The sequence below is a fragment of the Cornus florida genome, unplaced genomic scaffold (assembly GCF_030987335.1).
Source record: "Cornus florida cultivar Cherokee Brave unplaced genomic scaffold, ASM3098733v1 CherokeeBrave_3.0.0_Hap2_Chr06, whole genome shotgun sequence".
NCBI classification, from domain to species: domain Eukaryota; kingdom Viridiplantae; phylum Streptophyta; class Magnoliopsida; order Cornales; family Cornaceae; genus Cornus; species Cornus florida.
Window position 1 is genome coordinate 49,450,972 of NW_026775576.1, and position 23,876 is coordinate 49,474,847.

The following is a 23,876-nucleotide window of genomic DNA, read 5'->3' on the forward strand; positions in this document are numbered from 1 at the left end:
ATGAAGTCTACATATTTGATCCTTAGTGTCAAGAGAAAAATCTATATCATCTCAAATGGCCTCCATTGAAGTTAGCAATCCTATAAATTGTCAGCCTGAGATATCTCGGCCATTAGCAAACTTTCCCCCTAGTATATGGGGTGATCGTTTCCTCTCATTCTCTTTAGATAACCAGGTAATTAATTACATATCTGTCCCACGTTTATTTAACCTATAACGCTCTTTTACAACTCATCTAGATTGTTCTAATTAATTTGTTGTCTTAAGTGTTTCATGATTTCTTGGGTTGTGGGAACTTGGAAACTCTAGCTAGTTACTCGTGTTATTTTTTCATTATGGCACAGTAGCTGTCCTTGGCGCCACTTTCTAGTCGCACAACCTTCATCTCCGCGACCATGCAAAAAAAAAAAATCCTTCATCTCTACCGCACGTCCATCACCGGCCACCAACTGACCCTAGTTCTCTTTTTATTTATTTATTTATTATTTTTTTTATGGACTTGAAAAAGAAATCCTATACTTTTTTTTCCTTCATTTTACATTCTTTACTTTCTTTTAATACTATTTTGAAATAAATGAAATTATAGTCAATGCCACAGTATATTTAGTTGCTTTCATGCATATATTTGCTTATTCAGGTATTTGAAATGAATGCCAAAGAGATTGAAGTGCTGAAAGAAGAAGTGAAAATTATACTAGTAGCTGCAAAAAATAAACCAGTAGAGAAAATAAATTTGATCAACACAATCGAACGCCTTGGTATCTCCTATCACTTTGAGAAAGAGATCGAAGACCAGCTGGAGCAAATCTTTCATTCCCTAGCGGATTTGGAAGATAATGATTTGTGCACAGCTGCTATAAGCTTTCGAGTATTCCGTCAACATGGTTATAACATGTCTTCGGGTTAGTGCCTCATCAAATATATACATATACATAAACTTGCAATGTATTTTGTGTAAGTCGTTCTAAAAATTCAAGCTCTTCAAAGAACTGGCCGGTTCTGTGGTCAAAAAGGTCGACCCTGATTCACAAACGGGCCAATTCCCAGTTTTTATTTTATTTTATTTATTTATTTATTTATTTTTGGGTATGGGATTTCAAACGGGCCAATTCCCACTTTTTTGCACGGAAGATAATTAATTAAGTTCTATAGAAGTTGGTTCAAAACATTTCCACTAGAAGCCAGTCAGAGCAGAAAGTGAGCGAGGCAGGCCAAATCCTTAGGATTGAATGGTGTGATCAATTCAGTTTAGTTTCCAATTTCTTGTACTTTCGACTTGAATTATATCATTTTCTAATTTATTTATTTATTTTTATTTTTTATTTATTTATTTTTTTTTTGCATGTTGTACCTGACATGAATATATATAGATAGGTCAATATTTGCTTTAAATGGTTTTCAAAAATTTAATTAAAATCACTTAAATTCAGTGAAAAATAGTGTACCAGTACTTACCGGGAAAAAAAATTGTGTATCAGTTCATTTTTGGTTCAATAACCATTTCTATAAGTCACGCACCCCAAGTATGTTACATCTCATTTGAGTCGGCATTCTTGTTGGCGATTGACCATGATACATACAAAAGCGGGCGTTGCATATACATATAAAAGCGTATACACCCATTCACATCACACTTGTTGTTCATAGAGATAACTGATATGTTAAGGGCATCTGAATCAGATATCTTCAACAAATTTAAAGACAGCAATGGTGAATTCAAGGAAAACCTTACTAGCGATGTAATGGGTATGCTAAACCTGTATGAAGCTGCACATTTAAGGATACATGGAGAAGACATTCTTGATGAGGCTCTTGCTTTCACAATCACTCACCTTGAATCCATGGTAACCCATTTAAGCCCTTTTCTTGCAAAACAAGTGATGCATGCCCTAAACCAACCACTTCACATGGGCATCCCAAGAGTAGAAACAAGGTATTACATCTCTATTTACCAGGAAGATGTTTCTAAGAATGAATTGTTGCTGAAGCTTGCAAAGTTGGACTTCAATCAATTACAGTCTATGCACAAGCAAGAATTATGCCACGTCTCAAGGTAATATAGATATAGATAGATATTTGTATGTTGGAAATACAATATAGATTTCTAAAATATGTTATATACGAGGAAGTCTACAATATCCCAGGGTACCGTGCCCTCGTGGCCTCTCAGCCGTTGGATCATCCATCAGGCGTGTCGCACCATTACATCCAATAGCTAAAAACCAAGATACGGTACCTGAGGATATTGTAGAATTTTCCGTTATTATACATATATTTCTATGTCTCATGTCTATATACATATGTCGGAAATACATGAATTTATGAATGAATTAGGGAAGTCATTCATGGAGAACAAGTTGAATTAGAAAGCAATTATGTAGGAAAGTATAATTCAAGCTACCAAGTGTTTCATGTTTCTTTGATCTTCTAAATCTTCTTATATCTATAACAACTTTATTTTATTTTATTTTATTATGCTTCGGTTACGACTTCGGCAATAAAAACACACATATAAACATAGAGAGAGAGGAGGGCACAATATTTGGCCTAAATTGGATTGCGTTGTATTGAAAATAGGTGGTGGAAAGACTTGGAATTTATGTCAAAACTTTCTTATACAAGAGACAGAATCGTTGAGTGCTACTTTTGGGCTATGACAATATACTTTGAACCGCGTTATTCCATGGGACGGATCATGCTCGCAAAAACTGTCGCTATGCAAACAATTATGGATGATACATATGATGCATTTGGTACACTTGAAGAACTCGAACCTTTTACAGATGCAATACAAAGGTTAGATTTACGCAATTCGTGTTTTCTTGTTTTTTGAGTTTCACATTAAAGATTATGGCATAATTGCAAATAAATCTTAGAGTCTTAATTCATAAAACCCTTCAAAATTTAGCTTGTACCAACATTTCAAGTCTTCATGTTTTTGTTTCCCTGTGGTTGTCTTCTCTACGAGAATATCAAAGAAGAGAAGTGAAGAATGTTGATTTGCGCATTTTTGTTGATCAACTATATATATATATATATTGGTGTTGAATAATTCAATAATTTGTAGGTGGGATATCAGTGCCATCGATCAGCTCCCAGATTACATGAAGATATTTTATAGGATGCTCCTAGATTTTTATGATGACATAGAAAAGGAAATGACAAAGTAAGGAAGAACTTATAGTGTTCATCATTCAAAAGAAGCAGTATGGCTTTTTTTCCTAAGCTTTTTTATGCAATTTATATATTCTCTTTTTCTTTTTCTTTTTAGTTTTCATTTCTTCAATTTCCCAATGTTTTAGATGGAAACGAGCCTATTGGGTTTAGTCTTATCAAAATAGTTCTCTAAAAGTAACTATGTTTTCATAGACCAGTTTTCATAAAACTTCAACCAAGCGTTTTCAGAGACGGAGGCAGCAAATGCGAGCAGCCCCCCCTCCCCCTAGCTCCGTCCCTGAGCGTTTTTGTACATTTTTATAATTTTTAGTTCTCTGAAAAGTGAAAATCGTTCTTACAAAGTAAACCACACAAACTCATTATATCTCATAAATTCTAATAGTAACTTGGGTTTATTTTGTTTTAACTCATGACCAGTTTAAAGAAGTAGCAAGGAGTTACTATATTGAGGCAAAGTGGTTCAACGAAGGATATGTGCCATCATTTGATGAATATATGGACATTGCATTGATCACTGGCGCTTGCTATTTGCTCGCAATACAATCCCTTATGGACATGGGAGAAATTGCTACGACTGAGGCATTTGATTGGCTACAAGCCAAACCGAAAATTCTTATAGCTTCAAACGCAGTCGGCCGGCTCATAGATGACATAATGAGCCGCGAGGTATATATCTGATCATAATAAATTTACATCACTAATTAGACATTGATGAAACACAAGTTATATAATACAAACATATAATTTATGCTATATGTATCGAACATTAATCAATACTTTAATATATATATATATATATATATATATATATATTGATGAATCTTTAAAATTTGAAGGTAGAACAAAAGAGGGGACATGTTGCCACGGGGATTGAGTGCTACATGAAGCAACATGCAAGAGTTTCAAAAGAAGAGGTAGTTGATGAGTTCTACAAAAAGATTAAAAATGCTTGGAAGGATATCAATGAGGAATGCCTCCTCAACCCAAACAACATCTCAATGAACCTTCTCATGCGAGTTGTTAATCTTACGCGCGTGTTTGATGGCATTTACAAGTGCAACGATGGATTTACTCATCCAGAAGTAATGTTGAAAGATCATATTATCTCTCTGTTCATTGATCCCATACCCCTATAGACATGAATTTGTTGTTTCTGTCTATGTGGGGTTTGGTTTTTACTTGTACGTGCATGGAGTAGGTCTACTTAATAGCTTGTGTTGAAGTGGCTCACGGTTGTTTCAGAAAGTTGCCTGTGTGTGTGAGGTGGTGGAAGAAACAAAAAGAAAATAAGTGAGGTGTATGATGTGTGTCTTCTTGTAGTGAATGAGTGAAATATTGAGGGTTGAAATCCTTTCTTTTCTTGAATAAAAGTTTGTATGTGTGATTTTTATCTTATTTTTTCTTTGTTGTGATTAAATATTTGTTGTGTGTGATCTTAGCCTGATTAATTCCAAATAGTTTGGACGTTGATGTTAATCTATTGGTACATTTTACGGTAATATGAATTATTTGACATTCATTAATAAGGGTTTTAATATAATCTAGCTAGCTTTAAAGGGCTATATATTCCTCGTCTAGAACTGTTACAACTTTCATATATATATATATATACACACACACACACACATACTAATTAGAACCACGTGCAATGCACGTGATTTTAATTCATTCATATCTTGAGGTAGTAAAATAATTTAGCTGAGAAATAAAAATAATTTAGAAATCAAATGAAGAAAGAATGTTCTAAAATAAAGTTAAAATAATTCATCGGTAACTTGTAGTTAGAAGTGCTAAATTAATTTGGTCGGTATATTTATAGTTGTAGAGCAAAATAAGTTCAAAATTTTAAGTTATCATTCATCCGAATACTATTTGACTATTAATTAATCTCAAAGATGAATAAGGGCTTAAAAAACACTTGTCGTCATCTTCAAAGTCCCTTTATGCAAAACCTTACGGAAACCCCAATCATCTTGTAGAATTTATAGCTAGACAAATAAAGGATAGAGTTTCATTTCGCAAAGTACTAAAAAAGGCTATTGAATCAACTATACAAGAGATTTATTTATATCATATCACATGCAACATTATATGTTGGGAAACAATTAAAAGAATAAAGAAAGAAATAAACATGGGTATGAGAACCGTTTATGTATCGTAGAGGCGGGTATGGATTTAGATTTTAAACCCGTTACGGGATGGGTATGGGTTTTGAGAAACATCCAACCCGCCCCACCCTTTATACTTTAATTTTAAAATATATATAGTATATATATATATATATATATATATATATATATATGTGTGTGTGTGTGTGTGTATATTGTGCTATAAATTTATGCAGATTATCGTGTTCATATATATATATATATATATATATATATATATATATATATATATATATATATATATATATATATCCTTATTTGCATTGTATAGAATTTATCAATTTATTTATATAGGTGTTCGCGCGGTTTTTGTTCCCTACGCCAGTCGATGGACTCTTCGCGGGCGTGCCAGAGTATTTGTACAAAATACCCAAAATATGTAATTGAACACCAGCCTATCCCTTTTTCCGATGGCTGACTCTCAGGCGATTGTGTGGGAGAGAGACTAGTAAGAACTCCCAGCAAGGTTCTTTTATGCCTTGTTTGTAGCAAGGACTTTTTAGAGTGTCTAAAGAAATGCAACGGCTGATGAATGTTTGAATGGATGGAATGGCCGAGTGAAGACAGGCGGCAAGAACTTAATCGATCGCCGGTCGAACGTGATGGCGAGAACTTAATCAATCGCCATCAGCCAAACACAATGGCAAGAATTTAATCGATCACCACTGAAACGTGATAGCAAGAATTTAATCAATTGCCATCAGCCAAGTAATGACAAGAATTTAATCAATTGTCACTACGATTCAATGGCAAGAATTTAATCAATTGCCATTGAATTGAAAGCCTAACTAAAATTGCGTAATTAAAATTGGCATAATTGAAATTGAAAGAAAGTAAATGGCTGAATCGAAATAGTTGACAATGATCTAATCAATTGCCATTAAATTGAAATAAAGAAATTGATATGAAAATGACGTAGAGTCAATTGAAAACATTTTAGTTGAAATGCATGTTTTGTGGTGGTGCTGGACGAATTGGAAATGGAGTACAATACTTCTATTTATAGAAGTTCTATCTCAACTTACTTTCCCAATTAATTGCTAGAAAATCTCTTTTGCTTCAATCATTTTCTTTTGAAATTCAAACTGAGCTACGGCCAACATTCCTCGCCTTCAATATCGATGCTCCAGTTTCAATGGGAAAGTCTTTACTGAAATCTCTCTTTTCCTTGATTTGCTTTACTTTGTTGCTGAAAATAAGTCGTATTCCAGTAGTCTTTCACGTCTCTTCTACTCTTGTTTCGTCTTGCTTCAAATAGAATACCTTTGTTGAAGAAAATATTGATTGCTAAGAAGTCGGTAGAAAGCTGCTGGAAGATTGCTAGTAAGTTGCTGATTTTTAGCAACTTCTTTCTTCAAGCTTGACTGAAATATTTCCCTTAAATGGCTGGAAAACCATTTATAGCCTTGACCCATACACTCACGTGGCTGCCCCTTCTTTTTGAATTTCATTTCCATAAGGATTCAATTTCCTTTCTCATAACTAAATCCCTATTTTTTAGGAACTTAATTATGTCACCTTAGCCAACCTCTCCCAATGTTCTATTTCTAATGAAATTTCCTTTTGAAATTAACACAAGTCTCGGTTGTTTAGTAACAACTCTTTTGGTGAGGTGGCTGAATATATAGATATCCTCCTAAATCTTCTCCTACTATTTCTCCATTGGCCGACCATTCTTGGACATGCTCAACATTTACCGGCTTCCCATTGGTCCACGTCGCTACTGAAGTGGCTACCAAGTTTTGGTGCCAACAATAGGAAAAAAAAAAAAAAAACAAAACGGGGCGGGGCGGGACAGGGCTGGCACTGGCACACTCATCTCTTAACGGGGCTAGTTTAGATTGTGAAATTAAAACCGTTGCGGATATGGGTGGGTATAGATTTGTCCATAATTAAACGGGGCAGGTACGGATTTAGGCAAATTCGCTCCATACCCACCCCATTACCATCCCGATCTAAGTTCTCGGCTTGTTTCACTATTTCTCACAAAATGGAGGATATAGTGATGTGATTGCATGTCCTCTCACCCACGCAGCTGTTTAGTCAACAACAAAATAAACAGGATTACAACACATAATACCTTAAGTATCCAAAAATAATTTTGCCCTTTTTGGTTTCCCAAATTAAATGACCTAGGATTTCACCCTCAAACAATCACTCCACAAACCCAACAATCTCCCACTTGGAGACTGATCTGTTACACTGATACCTTCATCCACCACAACAAACTAGTGTGAGACTTTCCCATCTTTCAGGCTTGAAGAGCAATAGAAGTTGAACATATCTTTAGCTTTTCAACTGTAACCACCTTTGTCACCATATTTGCCGGATTATCTCTTGTGTGATTTTTTTCCAATTTGAATTGTCCATCCTCCAAACGTGAGCGAATAAAGTGGTATTTCACATCTATACGGTTGATTTTTGAGTGAAAAACTGAGTTCCTTACAAGATGGATTGCACTCTAGCTGTCACTGAATAATGTGCAAGTCTTTTACTCTTTACCCAACTCTTTCATGAATTTTTTTAACCAAACCATTCATTGCACAACTTTGTGGCTGCTACGTACTCTGCCTCAGTCATGGAGATTGTCACAATTTTCTATAACTGGGAGACCCAACTGACTATGGCACTATCCGGAGTAAAAACATATATGCAGTGCTCTTCCTGGCTGTCAACAATATCAATCCCCTGCATAATTTTTGGCTACTATGTCATAAAGTCAAGTCTACCGTACCGCTATGATACCTTAAAATCCACGTGATTGCTTGCAAATGCTGCTTTCCTGGATTGCCCATAAATCTACTGATAACTCCCACTGCATTTTCGATGTCTGGCTTATACAGACCATAGTTTACATCAAGCTCCCTACAGCTGATGCATAAGGCACTCTAGCCATGTATCCACGCTCCTCGTTTAAAATGACTTGCTAGAGATGTGCTAACTAGCACCATCCATTTTAAACCTCTTAAGGACCTTTTCAACATGCTCAAATTTTGATAACATTAGCTTTATGTTCACTCTATCCCTGCTAATTTACATACCTAGTATTCGCTTTTCAATACCCAAATCCTTTATTGCCAATTCTTTGGATAGTTGTGCCTTGATATTCAAAATATCATCCATGTTTGAATATATAACATGCATATCATCTTTAAACAAAAGATGTATGAGATAAAATGTATTAGTATTCTTAAAATAACAACATTAATAAGCATGACAATATGAAAATCAACATTAGACATAAAATTGTCAAATTTTTGTACCACTATCTTGGAGCCTGTTCCCATACAAGCTCTTCTTGAGTTTACAAACCAGATTCTCATTTCCTATCACAACATACCTATGGAGCCTGTTCCCATACAAGCTCTTCTTGAGTTTAGAAACCAGATTCTCATTTCCTATCACAACATACCTTTGTGGTCGGTGCATTTAAATATCCTCATTTAAGTCACCGTTGAAAAAAAGAGTCCTAACATCCAACTACTCTATATACAATTCCTCAACCGCCATAATACTAAGGACAGACCTAATGTTAGAAATCTTCACAACGGGAGAAAAATTTATGTGTAGTCGATGCCTGCCTTCTATTAAAATCCCTTCACTACTAACCTCGCCTTGTAACGTTTGTTTCCATCAAGTTATTCATTTAGTCTGTAAACCCATCTGTTGTGTAAGGCTGATTTATCTTTAGGGAGTGGAACTAGCTCCCATTTATGGTTTACAGAAAGTGACTCCATCTCATCATTCATAGCACTCTCCCACTCTTCCTTGGTATCAACCTACAATGCTTCCTTAAAACATTCTAGTTCACCACTGTCAGTTAACAATAAATAATGCAAGGATGATGAATAAGGCACTCCAGATCTACGATCGCTAGAAAATCTCCTTAGGGGAAGAGTTTGTGGGTCTGTCTGACAAATTGGTTGTGTTTCAATAATTTAAGATTTTAGGATATCCCTATTAGTTATTTTTTGAAATCGACAATATCGAATTGGTCAACTCTTTTCTTAAGTAGGTATTTATACATAATAGACTCATTAAATACCACATCTATACTCCTAACAACCTTTTGATTTTCATTATCCCGAAACCTATACCCATAGTTATCACTGCTTTTGCCTATAAATAGACACTTTCGAGACTTCAGATCAAGTTTGGTCCTATTATCAGACTTAATATGAATATAGGCAACATAACCAAATATACGCAAGTGGGACAGATGAAAAATACGAAACCAAACTTGCCTCAACCTTCTAGGAGCCTTGGAGATGTCTAAAACTAGATGTAGACCTCAAAACCATCATATGCACCAGAAAATTCACTTCACAAGGCCTTGGTCATCATCTTCAATTGTATACACTCACAATATATACAATGGATCAAAGACTCAGAAATACTCATGTTCATTGGACTCTTGAGTGTCTTACACAATGTAGCTCACAATAAGGCTTTCATAGCTCACAAGAGACACATTGCACTAGTTGTTATAACAGAGTGTGTATATATATATATATATATTAGTACAAAGTGTGTTGATGCAGCCCAAAAAATGGATAGAATTGTGCCACAATCCACGAATCATTGGTGAGGATAATATTCTGACATTCTCTTTGTGAAAGGACCACTTTACCCCTGCCAACTCAGCTCTTTTGTCTTGTAGTGCAGTGTATAACAGAAATCATATATACATATAGGTATATGAAATGTAATGAGACTTGTTGCCAAAGAATTGTTCAACTGTCATGGAATTCTCTCACAGGGACCACTTCACACATGTCAAGCATTTGCACCACTCATACACAAAAAGACAGAATTACCCCTAGAATGATAGATGTCATTATAAATCAGATTTGTGACTTGTTTAACCTGTAACAAGGGTCTGTAATACATTGTACCTTCTTTAAAGAATTTTAAATAAACTCACATATACTTTAAAATGACCATACTACCCTTAAGGATATCAGAATTGACTTAAGCACACCAGAACTTGTGACAGACAGCAGGATTGGACCTATGATAAATCTTTTGACATTATAAAGGCAAACCATGTACAAAGGCTGAGACCAACAATCTCCCACTTTTGTATTTGAATGTCAAAAACCCAAAACAACTTCAACATCATAAAAACTACAAAAATAGGAGCATTGTACCAGCAAAATATTAACTGAAAACATAACCAAGGATATACATATCCTTATCTCAGGTCCATTTCTCCCCCATTTTGACATTGAAAGTCAAAAGGTGAGAGGGACCAACAATGTAGAGTATCATAAAGGGTTACACATAACCCCGAGAAGCTCTCTTAGGGTTGAAAATCTTTGTGGAAGTAGTGGTTTTTTCATGATATCAGCAAGTTGATGTTTTGTAGGAAGATAAGTGATATCAATGAGCCCTTGTTGCACCTTGTCTCTGAGAAAATGATTCTTGATGTCAATGTGTTTGTTTCTGCAGTGCAAAGTAGGATTCTTAAACATTGCAATGGCACTTTGATTGTAACAGTCAAGCTTTGGAGGGCCTAAAAAGTGAAGACTAAGGTTTTAGAGTGTTGTTTTCATCCACAACAGTTGAGAACTAGCTTGTGAAGCATTAATATACTCAGCTTCTGAGGTAGATAGTGATACTGTAGGTTATTTCTTGCTAAGCCAAGAGACTAAATTGGTGCCAAGAAGATAATAACAGCCTGAAGTACTCCTTCCTATCAGGTAAAGAACCACCTAAATCTGCATCAGAGTATGCAGTGATAAGTAGAGATGGAGAATGTAGATAGTGTAAACCATAGGAGAGAGTTCCTTTGACATATCTGAGGATTCCTTTAGCTGCTTGGAGATGGGAAGCCTTAGATTGCTTTAACACCTGGCCACTAAACCAACTGCATATATAATCTTAGGTCTGGAAGCTGTTAAATAGAACAAATTATCAATAATAGATCTGTAAAGAGTTGAAGGGATTGCCTCTGTTGAACAATCAGCCTGAAGTTCTTAAAGACAGTGTTACTCTCAGTCATATTGAACTTCTTAAGTAGCTCAGTAACATACTTTTCTTGAGAGATAAAGATACCAGTGGATGATTGATAAATTTGAAAACCTGGAAAGTTTATTAAGGAACCACTTGATGAGCGCTGAAAAGTGCGCATTTAAACCCCTTAAGCTTAGGTATTCTAGGACCTTTATCTATCTTACTTTCCCGTTTTAGACTAATTTCCCTTTTCAGGCACTTATCCCCAAAATAAGTTAATTCAGCCAAATAAGAGCTTAAAAAAAGTTAACTCAAGTTGGATGGAAGAAATGAGCAAAGTGGAAGCAAAGTGTGGAGAATCAACAAGTTCGATCGATCCAACATTCCTTCGATCGATCAGAGCAAGATCGATCTAAACATTTCAAGATAGATCCAAGCCTTTGTTCTTATCCAAAAGATCTCATCATCTTCGATTGATCCAACCTTACTTCGATCGATCGAAAATATTCGATCTTATCCTCACCTATCACCCCACCTACCACTTTTGTCTCTTTCCCAAAATATCCCAAAATATCTTAGAGATTTGTCTTTATTCAAAAAGGCGCCGCCAAGGATGATTGATCTCTGCAGTATTCGATGGATCTCAGCAATGTTCGATCGATCGAACCTCCTCAAGTCCGAAAAAAATAAGTTCCAGCTCATTAAAAGTTGGCTCATGGTGCAATCAATTCAAGGACTATAGTGCATGAATCCAGACCATTGGGTGTGACACTTGAGCCTCATATATAAGGATTTTTGAGCCTCATATATAAGGAGCTTCATAATTCATATCTCAAATCTTGGAGAAGAGGCTAAAGAGACTAGAGAGAGCTTTTACACATCTTTGGGAGTTCTTCCATTCTTCTAGGGTTTCCATCAAGAAGGAGGTCATTCCTACCATGGAGATAGCCCTTGAAGGTTAGATGACTACTTCAATGAGTGGCTAGACATCTACTTGGGGTTAGAGTAGCCCCTAAGTTTGCTTCCTAGACTTAGTTCTTTAAATATTTTTGGGGATTTATTTGTAACAAATGTTTTGAACTTGGATTTGTATATATATCTTATGATTTTTACTTGATGTATATGGATTAATGCTTTCAATTGATTATCTATTTCTAATCATATGTCTATGTATGCTAAAATGGATGATTCATGTGCTTTTCTTTAGATTCAATAGAATTTATGCATGTCTATGTGTATGGATGAAGTTAATCTAGAGATGATCAAAACATAGTGCTTAGTTGAATACTCTTGCAATTTATTTGATGGTTCACACTTGTTTCTTGATGGATTGTGCCACACCTTTAGCTTACTTAGTTTAATTTTCATGTCTTTAGTGTAGATGTAGTGTAGTTGCTTTAGATTCATAGATAGGTGGACAATCTATTCTTGTTCCTTGGTGTTCCATATTTATGAATGCAACTGGTGTATGTTTGTAGATATTTGTGTGTGCATAAATTGTGGTTTTATTGAATAGATTTTGGTCTCATTTGATAGGTTGTGCTTTCCATTTGAATTGGCTTGACAATCTATACTTATTTGCCATCCATGCTTCGTTTCAATTAATGTCATACACACCCACAAGTTACAATTCAATTTCCCAATTGATATACAATTGTTAATGTCTAGTGAAGTCAAGCTTAGTAGTGAGCTCTAGTACCCCAAGTCCTCTCCTCTATATCTTTTTCCCTACTTTCTAAATTGTTACTTTTGCTTGCTTTAATTCTAATTGCATTGTAGTTTAATTAACCAAACAATCTACCTTTGATCACTCGATCGACCTACTAACCCTAAGCATTGTTTCCATTACTAGTGCACCCTAAATCCCTTGGGACGATCCCTACTCACCTTGGCTATATTTTTAGTTAGCGTTAGTAGTGGCATTTATAAATTTAAAAACTTGGCCACACTATTTTGCACAAATTTTGTTGCACCACGACGAGCACACCACCACTCATTGACATTTCAAATGTTGTTTTCATGAGGTTTGAAAATTCAGAGGTCAAAGATGAATTGGAACCACAAAATGATACCATTAATATAAATTTGATGTATAAGAAAGTGGTTTTGAGAGGACCTGACATAATGTGTGTTATCCACATTACCTTTGTGAAATCCTTTATTGATAAGTGCCGAAAAGTGTGCATTTAAACTCTTAATCTTGAATATACTAGGACCTTATTCTATCTTATTTCCCCACTTTAGGCTAATTTTATGTTTTCTCCTTTTTAGGTGCTTAGCCTCAAAACAAGCCAAATCAGCTGAATTAAAGCATTGGAGGAAGCAATCCAAAGTCTAGTGAAAAGAAGGAGCAAAGTGGAAGCAAAGTGGTGAAAATTGTCCCTGTTCTATCGATCAAACCATGCTATGATCGATCACTCTGTGATCGTTCCAACCCTTCCTTGATGGATCGAGCTTTTGTCCTTATCATTAGGAAAATTTGCTCTTCGATCGATCAAACCCATTGATCTTATCCTCATAACCACTTTTATTCTTTTCCCCATAAATATTTCAGCTTTTGTCCTTATCCAAATAAGTGCGCCGCCATACTTCGATCAATCAACGCAACAGTGTGATCGATCAAACTGCCTCAAAAATCGTGTAAAACATATTTCAAGCCCAATTGAAGGTGTGCTCGTGGTGCAATCATTTGGAGGTCTTAGTGCACAAGGTCTGACCATTGGGTGTGACATTTGAGCTACCTATATAAAGAATTTGGTTATTTTTAGTAAGGAGGTTGGTTAGTTGGATAATATTAGCTAGAGATTAGAGAGAGAATATACACATTTTGGGTAGGATTCTTCCAACTTCTAGGGTTTCCATCAAGAACACCAAGGGGAGGAAGATGAATCCAACCATGAAGAGAGCCCTTGAGGGTTGGATGACAACAACCATGAGTGGTTAGATCATTCTCTTAGGGCTAGAGATAGCCCTATGCTTACTTTCTAAACTTTAATACTTTGTAATTAGTGGAGATTTGTGTTGTAAATATTGTTTTGATCTCATGTTTATATAAATCTTGTTTTTACATGATTTGTATAGTTTAATACTTCCAATTAATCTTTCAATTCTATTCATACGTCTATGTATGATGGAATGGATGATTATGAGCTCACACTTGATTCTTTACATTTAATGTATGTCTATATGTATTAAAATAATGGATCTAGTGTTGGTCAATGCATGGTGCTTAATTGATTACTCTTGTATTTTATTTGATGAATTAAGCTTATTTCTTGATGGATTGTACTACCTCCTTAGTTTAATTAGTTTAATTTCCTTGTCATTAGTATAATTATCAGGTAGTTACTTTAAATTCCTAGATAGGTAGACAATCCATTCTTATTATTTGATGATCCATGCTTATGAGTGCAAGTAGTACTTTAAATTACTTTGCCATCCATGCTTAGTATTTCAATTAATGGCACACACTTGATTTACAACATAGAATCCCCCAAAATTGACAAATATTAGATGTTTAGTGAGGTAAAGCCTAGTGGTAAACTGTATCTCCCAAGACTCCTCTCTCATTCTCTGCACTTCATTTACTTTAGTTTGTTTTACATTGCATTACTTTTAATTGAATCATAGCTTAATTTAACCAACAAACCACTCACTTTGATCATTCGACCTACTAATCCAATTTTGATTCCGTAGTACCTTACAAATCCCTTGGGACGATCCCTACTCACTCTTGCTACGTTAGTAGTAGTGGTTTTTATAAATTTAAATTTGACCAAAAGGGCTTCATTGAAACACTCTCACATTCACACATTTTGGCATATACAAGCGACACATTACCATTTATCAATAAGAAAGCTGTGAAGTTTCTCTACCAAGCTCTAGGGGCTTATTTGAGACCATATAGAGCCTTACTCAGTTTGTAAACATGAATAGGAGACTGTGAATCTTCAAAACCCTCAGGTTGTTTAATGTAAACTTCTTCAGAGAGATCACCATTGAGAAAGTCTAACTTGACATCCATTTGATAAACCTTGACATGCTTGTGACAGGCAAAGGATAACATCATTCTAATGGATTCCATCTTTGGCATTAAAACAAAAGTCTCATCATAATCAATACTAGCTTGTGCATTACCTTTACAAAAAAAGTCTTGGTTTGTTTATGATAACTGTGCCCTTCTCATTCAACTTGTTTATGAAAATCCACTTGGAGCCAATGACATTCTTGTTTATTAGTTTGTGAACAAGAGTCCAAGTGTAATTCTTCAGGATTCACTACAAGAAAAAGAGTTTTTTTACCACAGTGGAAAACATTTTCTACCACGGCTTTGAACCGTGGCAGAAACAGCCGTGGTAGTAAGCCATGACTTTCTACCATGATTTCTAATCGTGGTAGAAACCACGATGCGAAACCGTGGTAAAAAGTCCTTTTTCAACCGTGAAGTTGTTCTTTCAACCACAGTTCTGCACCATGGTAGAAAGTCTACCATGGTGCAGAAACATGGTTGAAAAAGGACTTTCTACCACGATTCAGAAACGTGGTAGAAAGTGGTATATAATTTTAAAAAAAAATAGTGTTGCCCCCATGAGGCCTTCCCTAATACTAGCCTTGCAAGGACTCCAAAAGCAAACACTAAATAAATAAAAAATAGTATCATAACCAAAATAACTTACAACTAACCAATAACATCATATATATATATATATATATATATATATATATATATAAAACAAATTCCAAATCATTGTTTTATACAAAAATTAACTATATACAAATTTCTTGCTTCTTATACCATATACCAAAATAAAACAAAAATTCTTATATCTTCTTGCTCTGTTTCAGTCTCTCTCTTCCATTACATATATGCAACTTCTTCATGAGCCATACAAAAAATATAACGGCAACAAAAAAAGTAACGGCAACTGCAATCCTAGCTTTGACTTACAAAGATGTAGTAGTTGAAGTCAGAGAATGTAAAGCAAGTTGTAAAGTTGTCAAAATTAAACCAAGCAAAGCAAGCATTACAATAGACTCTTCGAGTTAACTGAATATCTTGGGTCATTGACATTCCGTCACCAAAAGAAATCATTTGAGTAGTATTGCATGACTACAATTGTCCTCCTTTAAATCTTCAATATATATCATAATCAAATAGAGATGAACCAAAGAAACATTAAAACTAATTAGAATTCGAGTTATATGCACTTAGCTTCGTAGTTATATAGGCTAGCTGAAATATCATCAGCTTGGACTATATAATAGTACTTCAAGTTTTCAAATAATATCCCACAATAACAAGATTTGTTATAATTCAAATTAATTTACCTTTGCCCCCATTCCCCACCCCACCCCACCCCCACCACACACACACACACATAAAAGAACATTCATGATAGATAGAGACAATGAACAAAACAACACAACAGAAACAAAAAGATAGAAATCATAGAAGAAAGATATCATTTCCATGCATATATATATATGTGTGTGTGTGTGTGTGTATAGTTGATAAAAAAAGTCTCTAATTAAATACTAATAAATTTTAATCATAGGTACAATCAAGCCATTCTCAATAATTAAATATATTTTTCATGTCATGAGAAGAAAATGTTTGATTATTTATAACTTCTTTCATTATAGGGTTACTCTTCATCAAAATTAGAACACTTTAAATGGCCAACAAAGAATCATAATGATTGGTAGTGCAAATAGATGCTTTATTTTTCAAAGTGGTAGTTTCACACCCCACTAGAATTGCTTAAAGGGAAACAAAGTTCCCTAGCTACCATATATCCTATGTACCATTAGTTATTTCTTTTAAGTCCAAATGCACATAAAATGAGCACTCCTTTTTTTCTAAAAGTATAGAAGAAAAGTTGATGTTTCACCTTAATTTAACCAAATAAAGTTCAGAAAAATGAAAGGGATTCATCAGCATTAGCAAATCATAAAAGTGTTGTCGGCTAGAATGACTGAGAAAATTTCCCTTAAAACTCTATTCCTAGGAAAAATATTTCACTACTCTTGAACTATATATGAATGGTATTGTAGCCTACATAGTTTGGAAGCTGCCCTATATTCACAGGCAATAGGCAATCCCTCATCAACGCCGTTCTTCGGACTAAGAGAAGATGATCAAAACCAGATGAAGCAGCAGCAGCAACCTTCCATACCCACTTCTTCAACAGCTCCAACCACAACACCTCAGAAGAAAAGGACAAATCTTAGATAGGTTTAATAATTTGAAGTACCAATATATTCGTAGGTTGTGGTTAGTGTTTGCGCAACTTAAGGTCTGAGCTTGAGAATTTTAAGTCTTGGAAATTACTCTTTAAAGTCAGTTAAGTTGAACATTCTTCTTTTCCCCAAAAAAAAAAGTTGAACATTCTTCTGGAAATTTAAATAGGTCTAGTATAAAGTCTTATTTTAGTGGAAAATAGAACTAAAATAAGAAGGAAGTATGTTCATACTAAATAATTTTTTCCTCTATAATACAATCTTGAAACTATGTAAGCACATCGTTTGCATGAAAAATGGCATCCTGATTTTGTTTATACAATTTCGAGCATGTATTATTGCGAAGATATGATAGTTGACAATAAATGGGCATCCTAGTTAGTAAAGTTATGGAAAAAGCAGCTATATTATTTTGCATGATTAGTAGCCAATTCCACGGAGTTTACCTAGTTGTGTTTCTATCATCATCCTTTAAAGTACACAAATTAGGTACTTTAGGATTGAATTTTTATATTTATGAGTTTTATCTATTTTTGTTGGCACTTTTATCTATTTTTATATTTAAATAGCTTCAATTGTTGATCTTTGTGGCATAAGTCCAAATTGATTGTTGACACTATAGTTTCACACCTTAGTTTTTTTGGTTGCCAAAAGAAGGGGTGAATGTTAGGTGTTGCAAGGTCATACAAGCATTGAAAATCTAGGGGCAAACCTGTCTCTACTTTCAGATGCAACTAATTGGTTATATCAATCCTGTCTTTCTTCTTTTTCTTTTTCTTTTTTTTCTTTTTTCCCCTTTGACATCCATGGAATTTCTAGATTTGTGAGTTAGGTACTTTTGTAAACCTAATTTGATTCTTATTATGTCTTCTAGTTTATGGCTTTTTCAGTTTTTTGTTGTTTGGAATCCATATTATTCACAAGCATTGGCGAGGGACTTGAGGACTTGGGACCGATTTAGACCCTGCAATTAAGCAAAATCAATGATGGGCAACTTAAGATTAAGTTGAGACTGGTATGGTTTTCCTTTGAATGAATTGGGTCGGTCTAAAATGGGCAATATGTACTTAGGAAGTTTTGTAATGCCATTTTCACACAAATGTTTCACTCCTTTCTGGTACTGGATTTCTAATTGATCATCCTCTCTCTTACTCTCAGATATCATTACCATTGTAGGAGATATATTTCTATGTAATGCAACTGTATGTTATAGAGAGAGAGAGCGCTAAAATGAGAGATTGAAATGGTGATTTTGAGAAAGGGGATTGCATAGTATTTATAGGAGAGAATTAAGAGTAGACAGTTTTCAGATTGGTTTCTATAATACCAAAACAGTTGACAATACTTGGACATATCACAAAGAGGTAGGGACATGAGAGACGCCACCCTCCATACTAGTATTACTACAAACTTCTCAACTCTTCTGCAATCCCAGCTTGTCCTTTCTCTCTCTTTATATATATGTGTGTGTAAATGTGTATTATATATACACAAATATTATAAAATAGTGGGATATCAAGTCTGACTTCTTGTAAACACCTCATTCTAAACTGATCTCTTTCCAATCTTTTACCATCATAATCTGTATTATAAGTTAAATACAGTAGTTCTTTTTATATATTTATTTTTAATTAATTTTTGGCTAATACATTGCCTTTAATCATCTTAAAAGTACAAGATTATCTACTTATCACACTATTTCGAATTCTTTCTCCTACATAACAGATCCAGATGCGGAGGTAATTGCACTATCTTCCAAGACCCTAATGGCAACAAACAGGTTCATTTGTGAGGAATGCAACAATGGATTCCAAAGGGAGCAAAACCTCCAGCTCCACAGAAGATGACACAACCTACCTTGAAAGCTAAAGCTGAAAACTACAAAAGAAGTGAAGAGGAAGGTGTATCTGTGAGAAGTGGATACAATCAAGAAGCACTACTCAAGAAAGTATGGTGAGAAGAAGTACAAGTGTGAGAAGTGTTCAAAGAGATATGCGGTTCAATCTGACTGGAAAGCCCATTCTAAAATATGTGGTACTAGAGAATACAAATGTGACTATAGCATTCTTTTTTCAAAGTAATTAATCCACCCCATTTTTTCTTAGATCAATCATATGAATATAATATGAATAACAACTAATACAAAAAAAATAAAAATAAATAAATAATAAAAAATAAATAGGTTGCCAACTTGCGTTAACTCCTTAAACAACATATTAACAACTTTCCTCCACAACAATCAATCAAGACCTCCACATACGATGATCCCATACTCCCATGCTTTCAACATTTTAAAACAAGAAATAAAAATGGCCTCCACATGGGCCGATGTACCAATAAGGTAATTAAGTTCAAGATACACCACAAAATTAGTCACTTAAAGGCATGTGACCCCCCTGAGTATGAGTATAAAAAGTATTAAAAATGTGCAATCATAAAAGAATTTTATCGAACATAAAGACCATATAACTTACAAATTTTGATGTACTTGATAGGCCATGCAATCGACGCTCCCGTTGTTGTCTTTTCCCAGCCCCTTTGGAAGACTACATTTTAAGTACATGTAAATCAATTAAAGAAAATATAACACCAAAATACACCCTAAGTGGAGATAGTTAAATGAAAAAAACTCAAAAATAAGGGACATTATAAACAAATACACACAAAATCAAGATCACAAAACATCTTTGCATGATCATGTGAGAAGTCCACAGAGAATCCATGGAATGAGAAGCCCTTTCAACACCATTGGTTTGGATTGAATTGTAATTGTGAAAAGAAACAGGATCCACCATTCTTTTGGCTCATTTACAAATATTATCAAGTTCACTATATTTAATTTATGCATGCAGCTTATTCAAGTAGCTTTCTTTCTAAATGTCCCTTTTAATGTTTCAAGAATTTGACATTTAGAATGCCGGCTCACTATGACAAACTAAAAATATAAAAAATAAAAATTTCCAAATGACTTTTCCAAATATTGAACAACCAAGAGATCCTTCAAAAAATCGTATATGAAATGTAACTCCCAAAACTTAGGTCAATAGCTTCATACAAATTCAGATGAAAAATGTGCTTCCATGACAATAATTATAAAATAAATAATAAAACTAAACAAATATATAACTTTTGGTGAACCATCTATGCAGTGAATATCTAGATGTGTTTCGACACACAAGTTTTTAGTCATATCAATGAAGATCATATTTCCCTTAAGTAGAGAAAAAAAATAATTTTGAACTTCATGAATTTTATGGTAATGAAGATAGTAAAATAATCTTATAATTGGTAAGAAAGTGCAAATGCAAAATTCGAAACACATTCTTAGTTGAAACAACTATTATTTGGGTAGTAAAAGAACATTTTTTTTTAAAAAAAAAGCTAAAATCAATTTTGTAATATAATAAGATATACAATACAAGTTAGCCCAGGCTAACCAAATACAAGAACAGCCCATGAGACAGCCCAAAGCACAAGAGCAAAACAAACCCAACAAGAGTTACATTTGACACAACACAAAGCAATGTGTTTGTAGTAAGAGAACATTTATAAAAAAGAACAAATATACTTTTTTACCTTTTGGGTATATCACATAGTTTGAAGAAATAAAGCCAACTGATGAAATGCACCTGTCAAGAAAAAATATTTATCTCTAATGATAGAAGAAGAAGAAGAAAAAATTAAAACAAATATATTTTTTGGTTATTCAATTAATCTTAAATACCTACTTCTACTACACAATTAAGACTATAAACTTTTTCTCATATTACATACTAGAATCCTTCAGTCACATGAAATCATTTAAACATTGGATCCTATATGCCTCTGATTCTGATCATATATGCTCTAAAAATTTTGCTTGTTAATTTTGTTAAAAGACAAAGAAGTAGTACAATAGCAATCTTGAGAATCCATAATAAAGAATTCTTTAAAATAGTCATCAAACTACTAGTATGCAAGGTTCCCTGAAGCCAACAAGCTAGCTATATTGGTCAGTCATAATTTCTAGTATTAGGCAATCAATTGCCTTTGAAGTTTGAACCTTTCATCAAGTTTTAAAATGCTAACATGTGATAAGTCAGAACTCTTCAAATTATTTAAATTTGTATGCTCCCTTACTAAGACTTTGAGCATCATTTCATTATTTTCTTACAAAGATGCCAATTTGGAAGCAAATTAATTGATATTTTTCATTATAGTTCACATAACAAATCCTTTATGTCTCACCTTATATATTACCAAATCAGGTTCTAAAATTTCTCCTGCACCAAATCTACCTCAATCATAAACAAATCAAGCCTAATATTCCTCTTTGGAGATCAAATTTTCATTTCAAAAACTTTATGAAAACTCAAAGAAATACACAAATTTTCATCTAAACAATTTCTCAAACACTATGCATGCACATAGACACTCACGTAAAGGATTGCGATTAGTAGTAACCATCAATCCAACTTTAGAGACCAAATTAAAACTACACAGGCACACACAATGTCAAGATATTTTTCAGAGTACTGTTCAAATCATTTTGCAAAACAAAATTACAGGACTTGATTAATTGATTTAGAAAAAAAAAAAAAAAAATTAAAACAAAACCCATAAATACAAGTTAGCAGTTGCAGAGAGAGGGCTTAAGAGTTGAGAGACAGCGGGCCAGAGGCTGAAGCTTGTGAACGGCGAACCCGAACTGGAACAACGGGCGATGGAAACTGAAGGATAAGGGTTTTGATTTTTTGAACAATTTGAAATGATATGCCGATATGGGTTCTGATTCTTGTAGATTTTGTAGTTTGCAGTTGCAGAGACAGAGAGAGGGCAAGTTCAGAGTTGAGAACCAGAATAGAGATGGAGGCGATTTGGGGCTGATTTGATTCTTGTAGATTTTGTAGTTTGTAGTTGCAGAGACAGAAAGACGGCAAGTTCAGAGTTGAGAACGAGAATAGAGATGGAGGCGATTTGGGAGGCTGATCTGATTCTTGTAGATTTTGTAGTTTGCAGTTGCAGAGACAGAGGGAGGGCAAGTGCAGAGTTGAGAACGAGAACAGATATGGAGGTGATTTGGGAGGCTGAAATGATTTGCCCTAAAATTGGAGTATATATACTTTTGTATGTAAAATATGTTTTTTTTTTTTAATTTTTTTTTAAAGAAACCAGTAGGAATAAGATCCACGTATAACCGTGAAAATAAATTCACAATAAATATTCTTTCTACCATGGTTTTAAAACCATGGTATAAAGGGTCATCTATCAAGGTTATTTTTAAATCGTTGTAAAAAACTATTTTTATTGTAGTGATTTGATCAATTTTTTCTTTTATAGTTTCAACCTAATCTGAATCAAGCTTGGCTTTAGAGAAACACTTAGGTTCAATGGACGACAACATTGCAAAGTGACTGTATTTCTTATCTTCTTACTGTTTTAACTCACTTAATTTCTTTTAGGCTCTAGTCTGAACACCTGCTTTGGGATGACCAATGATACTTTCAGTTTGAACATGCTTCTGAGGTGTGGGATGAGTTTTTTCTTTGATAACTATAGGCTCAAAATGTGAAGTACTAGCTGCATTTGATTGTGGTGGTGAACATACTTCATCAAAGGTAGTGGATTGAGGACTTTCACCAAAATTCACATGAATGGACTCAACCATCTTGGAGGTTCTGAGATTGTAACAACTGCAAGACTTGCTCTTAATTGAATACCCCAGAAAAATACCATCATTTGACTTGGAATTAAACTTTCCCAAACTGTCTATATGATTTAGAATGAAACATCTGCTTCTAAAGACCTTGAAGTAGTGGACTGTGTGAAAATAGACTTGTACGGGATGCAAAAATAGTTAGTTGATTTTAATTGTGATTAACTCCTTTAATAAGCTAGATCTGATTATTAGGTCAACTTGCTCAATTTATGATTGATTAAATTGTATGATTAATTAAACATCCACAATCATAAATATAAATACTGAAAAGTAAAACAAGTTAAGTTTAAAAAGATTGCACTAGGATTTTTAGCGAGGTGATGTAGGACAGATTTTAGTATTTTTTTAATTAAGTTTATTAGTTTATTAGTTTATTTTAGATTTTTAGAGAGTTTTTAGTTTTAGATAATTCTTTATATTTTTTATTTTGTTTCCTTGTATTTTTATTTTCCTTTAGAAATTAGTTTATAGGATGAAATTTTAGTTTCCTTCTAGTATTAGGTTTTCTTTATTATAAAAACATGTACTGTGATAGCAGGGAATCAATTAATTTTATCAATAGAAATATTATATTCCTTTGTGAAATTTCTTCTAGTTTGTGGATTCAAACTACACCACCTTGTGGATTAAGGTAACCT

The 23,876-nt window shown here is 34.1% G+C and overlaps 1 protein-coding gene and 1 long non-coding RNA gene across 6 annotated transcripts; one reads left to right on the forward strand and one right to left on the reverse strand.

Moving 5' to 3' along the window:
• The first annotated feature begins 6 nt into the window (after positions 1–6).
• Positions 7–4,572, forward strand: LOC132311471 (valerianol synthase TPS1A-like). The gene is made up of 7 exons (XM_059809375.1): positions 7–175; positions 638–902; positions 1,681–2,053; positions 2,578–2,796; positions 3,068–3,206; positions 3,595–3,843; positions 4,014–4,572. Exons 1-5 carry the CDS (start codon positions 56–58, stop codon positions 3,168–3,170), a joined length of 1,080 nt encoding a protein of 359 aa, XP_059665358.1. The 5' UTR covers positions 7–55; the 3' UTR covers positions 3,171–3,206; positions 3,595–3,843; positions 4,014–4,572.
• On the reverse strand, positions 2,049–22,812 carry LOC132311472 (uncharacterized). Of its 5 annotated transcripts, none has more exons than XR_009483010.1 (4): positions 22,147–22,811; positions 21,117–21,169; positions 20,015–20,086; positions 2,049–2,236 (listed from the first exon to the last, which is right to left on the reverse strand). It is a non-coding gene; the product is annotated as an uncharacterized LOC132311472 (long non-coding RNA). The 5 variants fall into 5 exon arrangements; XR_009483008.1 differs by lacking the exon at positions 2,049–2,236 and adding an exon at positions 3,749–3,851 and having other exon boundaries at positions 22,147–22,812; XR_009483009.1 differs by lacking the exon at positions 2,049–2,236 and adding an exon at positions 15,896–16,432 and having other exon boundaries at positions 22,147–22,810.
• Between the last annotated feature and the right edge of the window lie 1,064 nt (positions 22,813–23,876).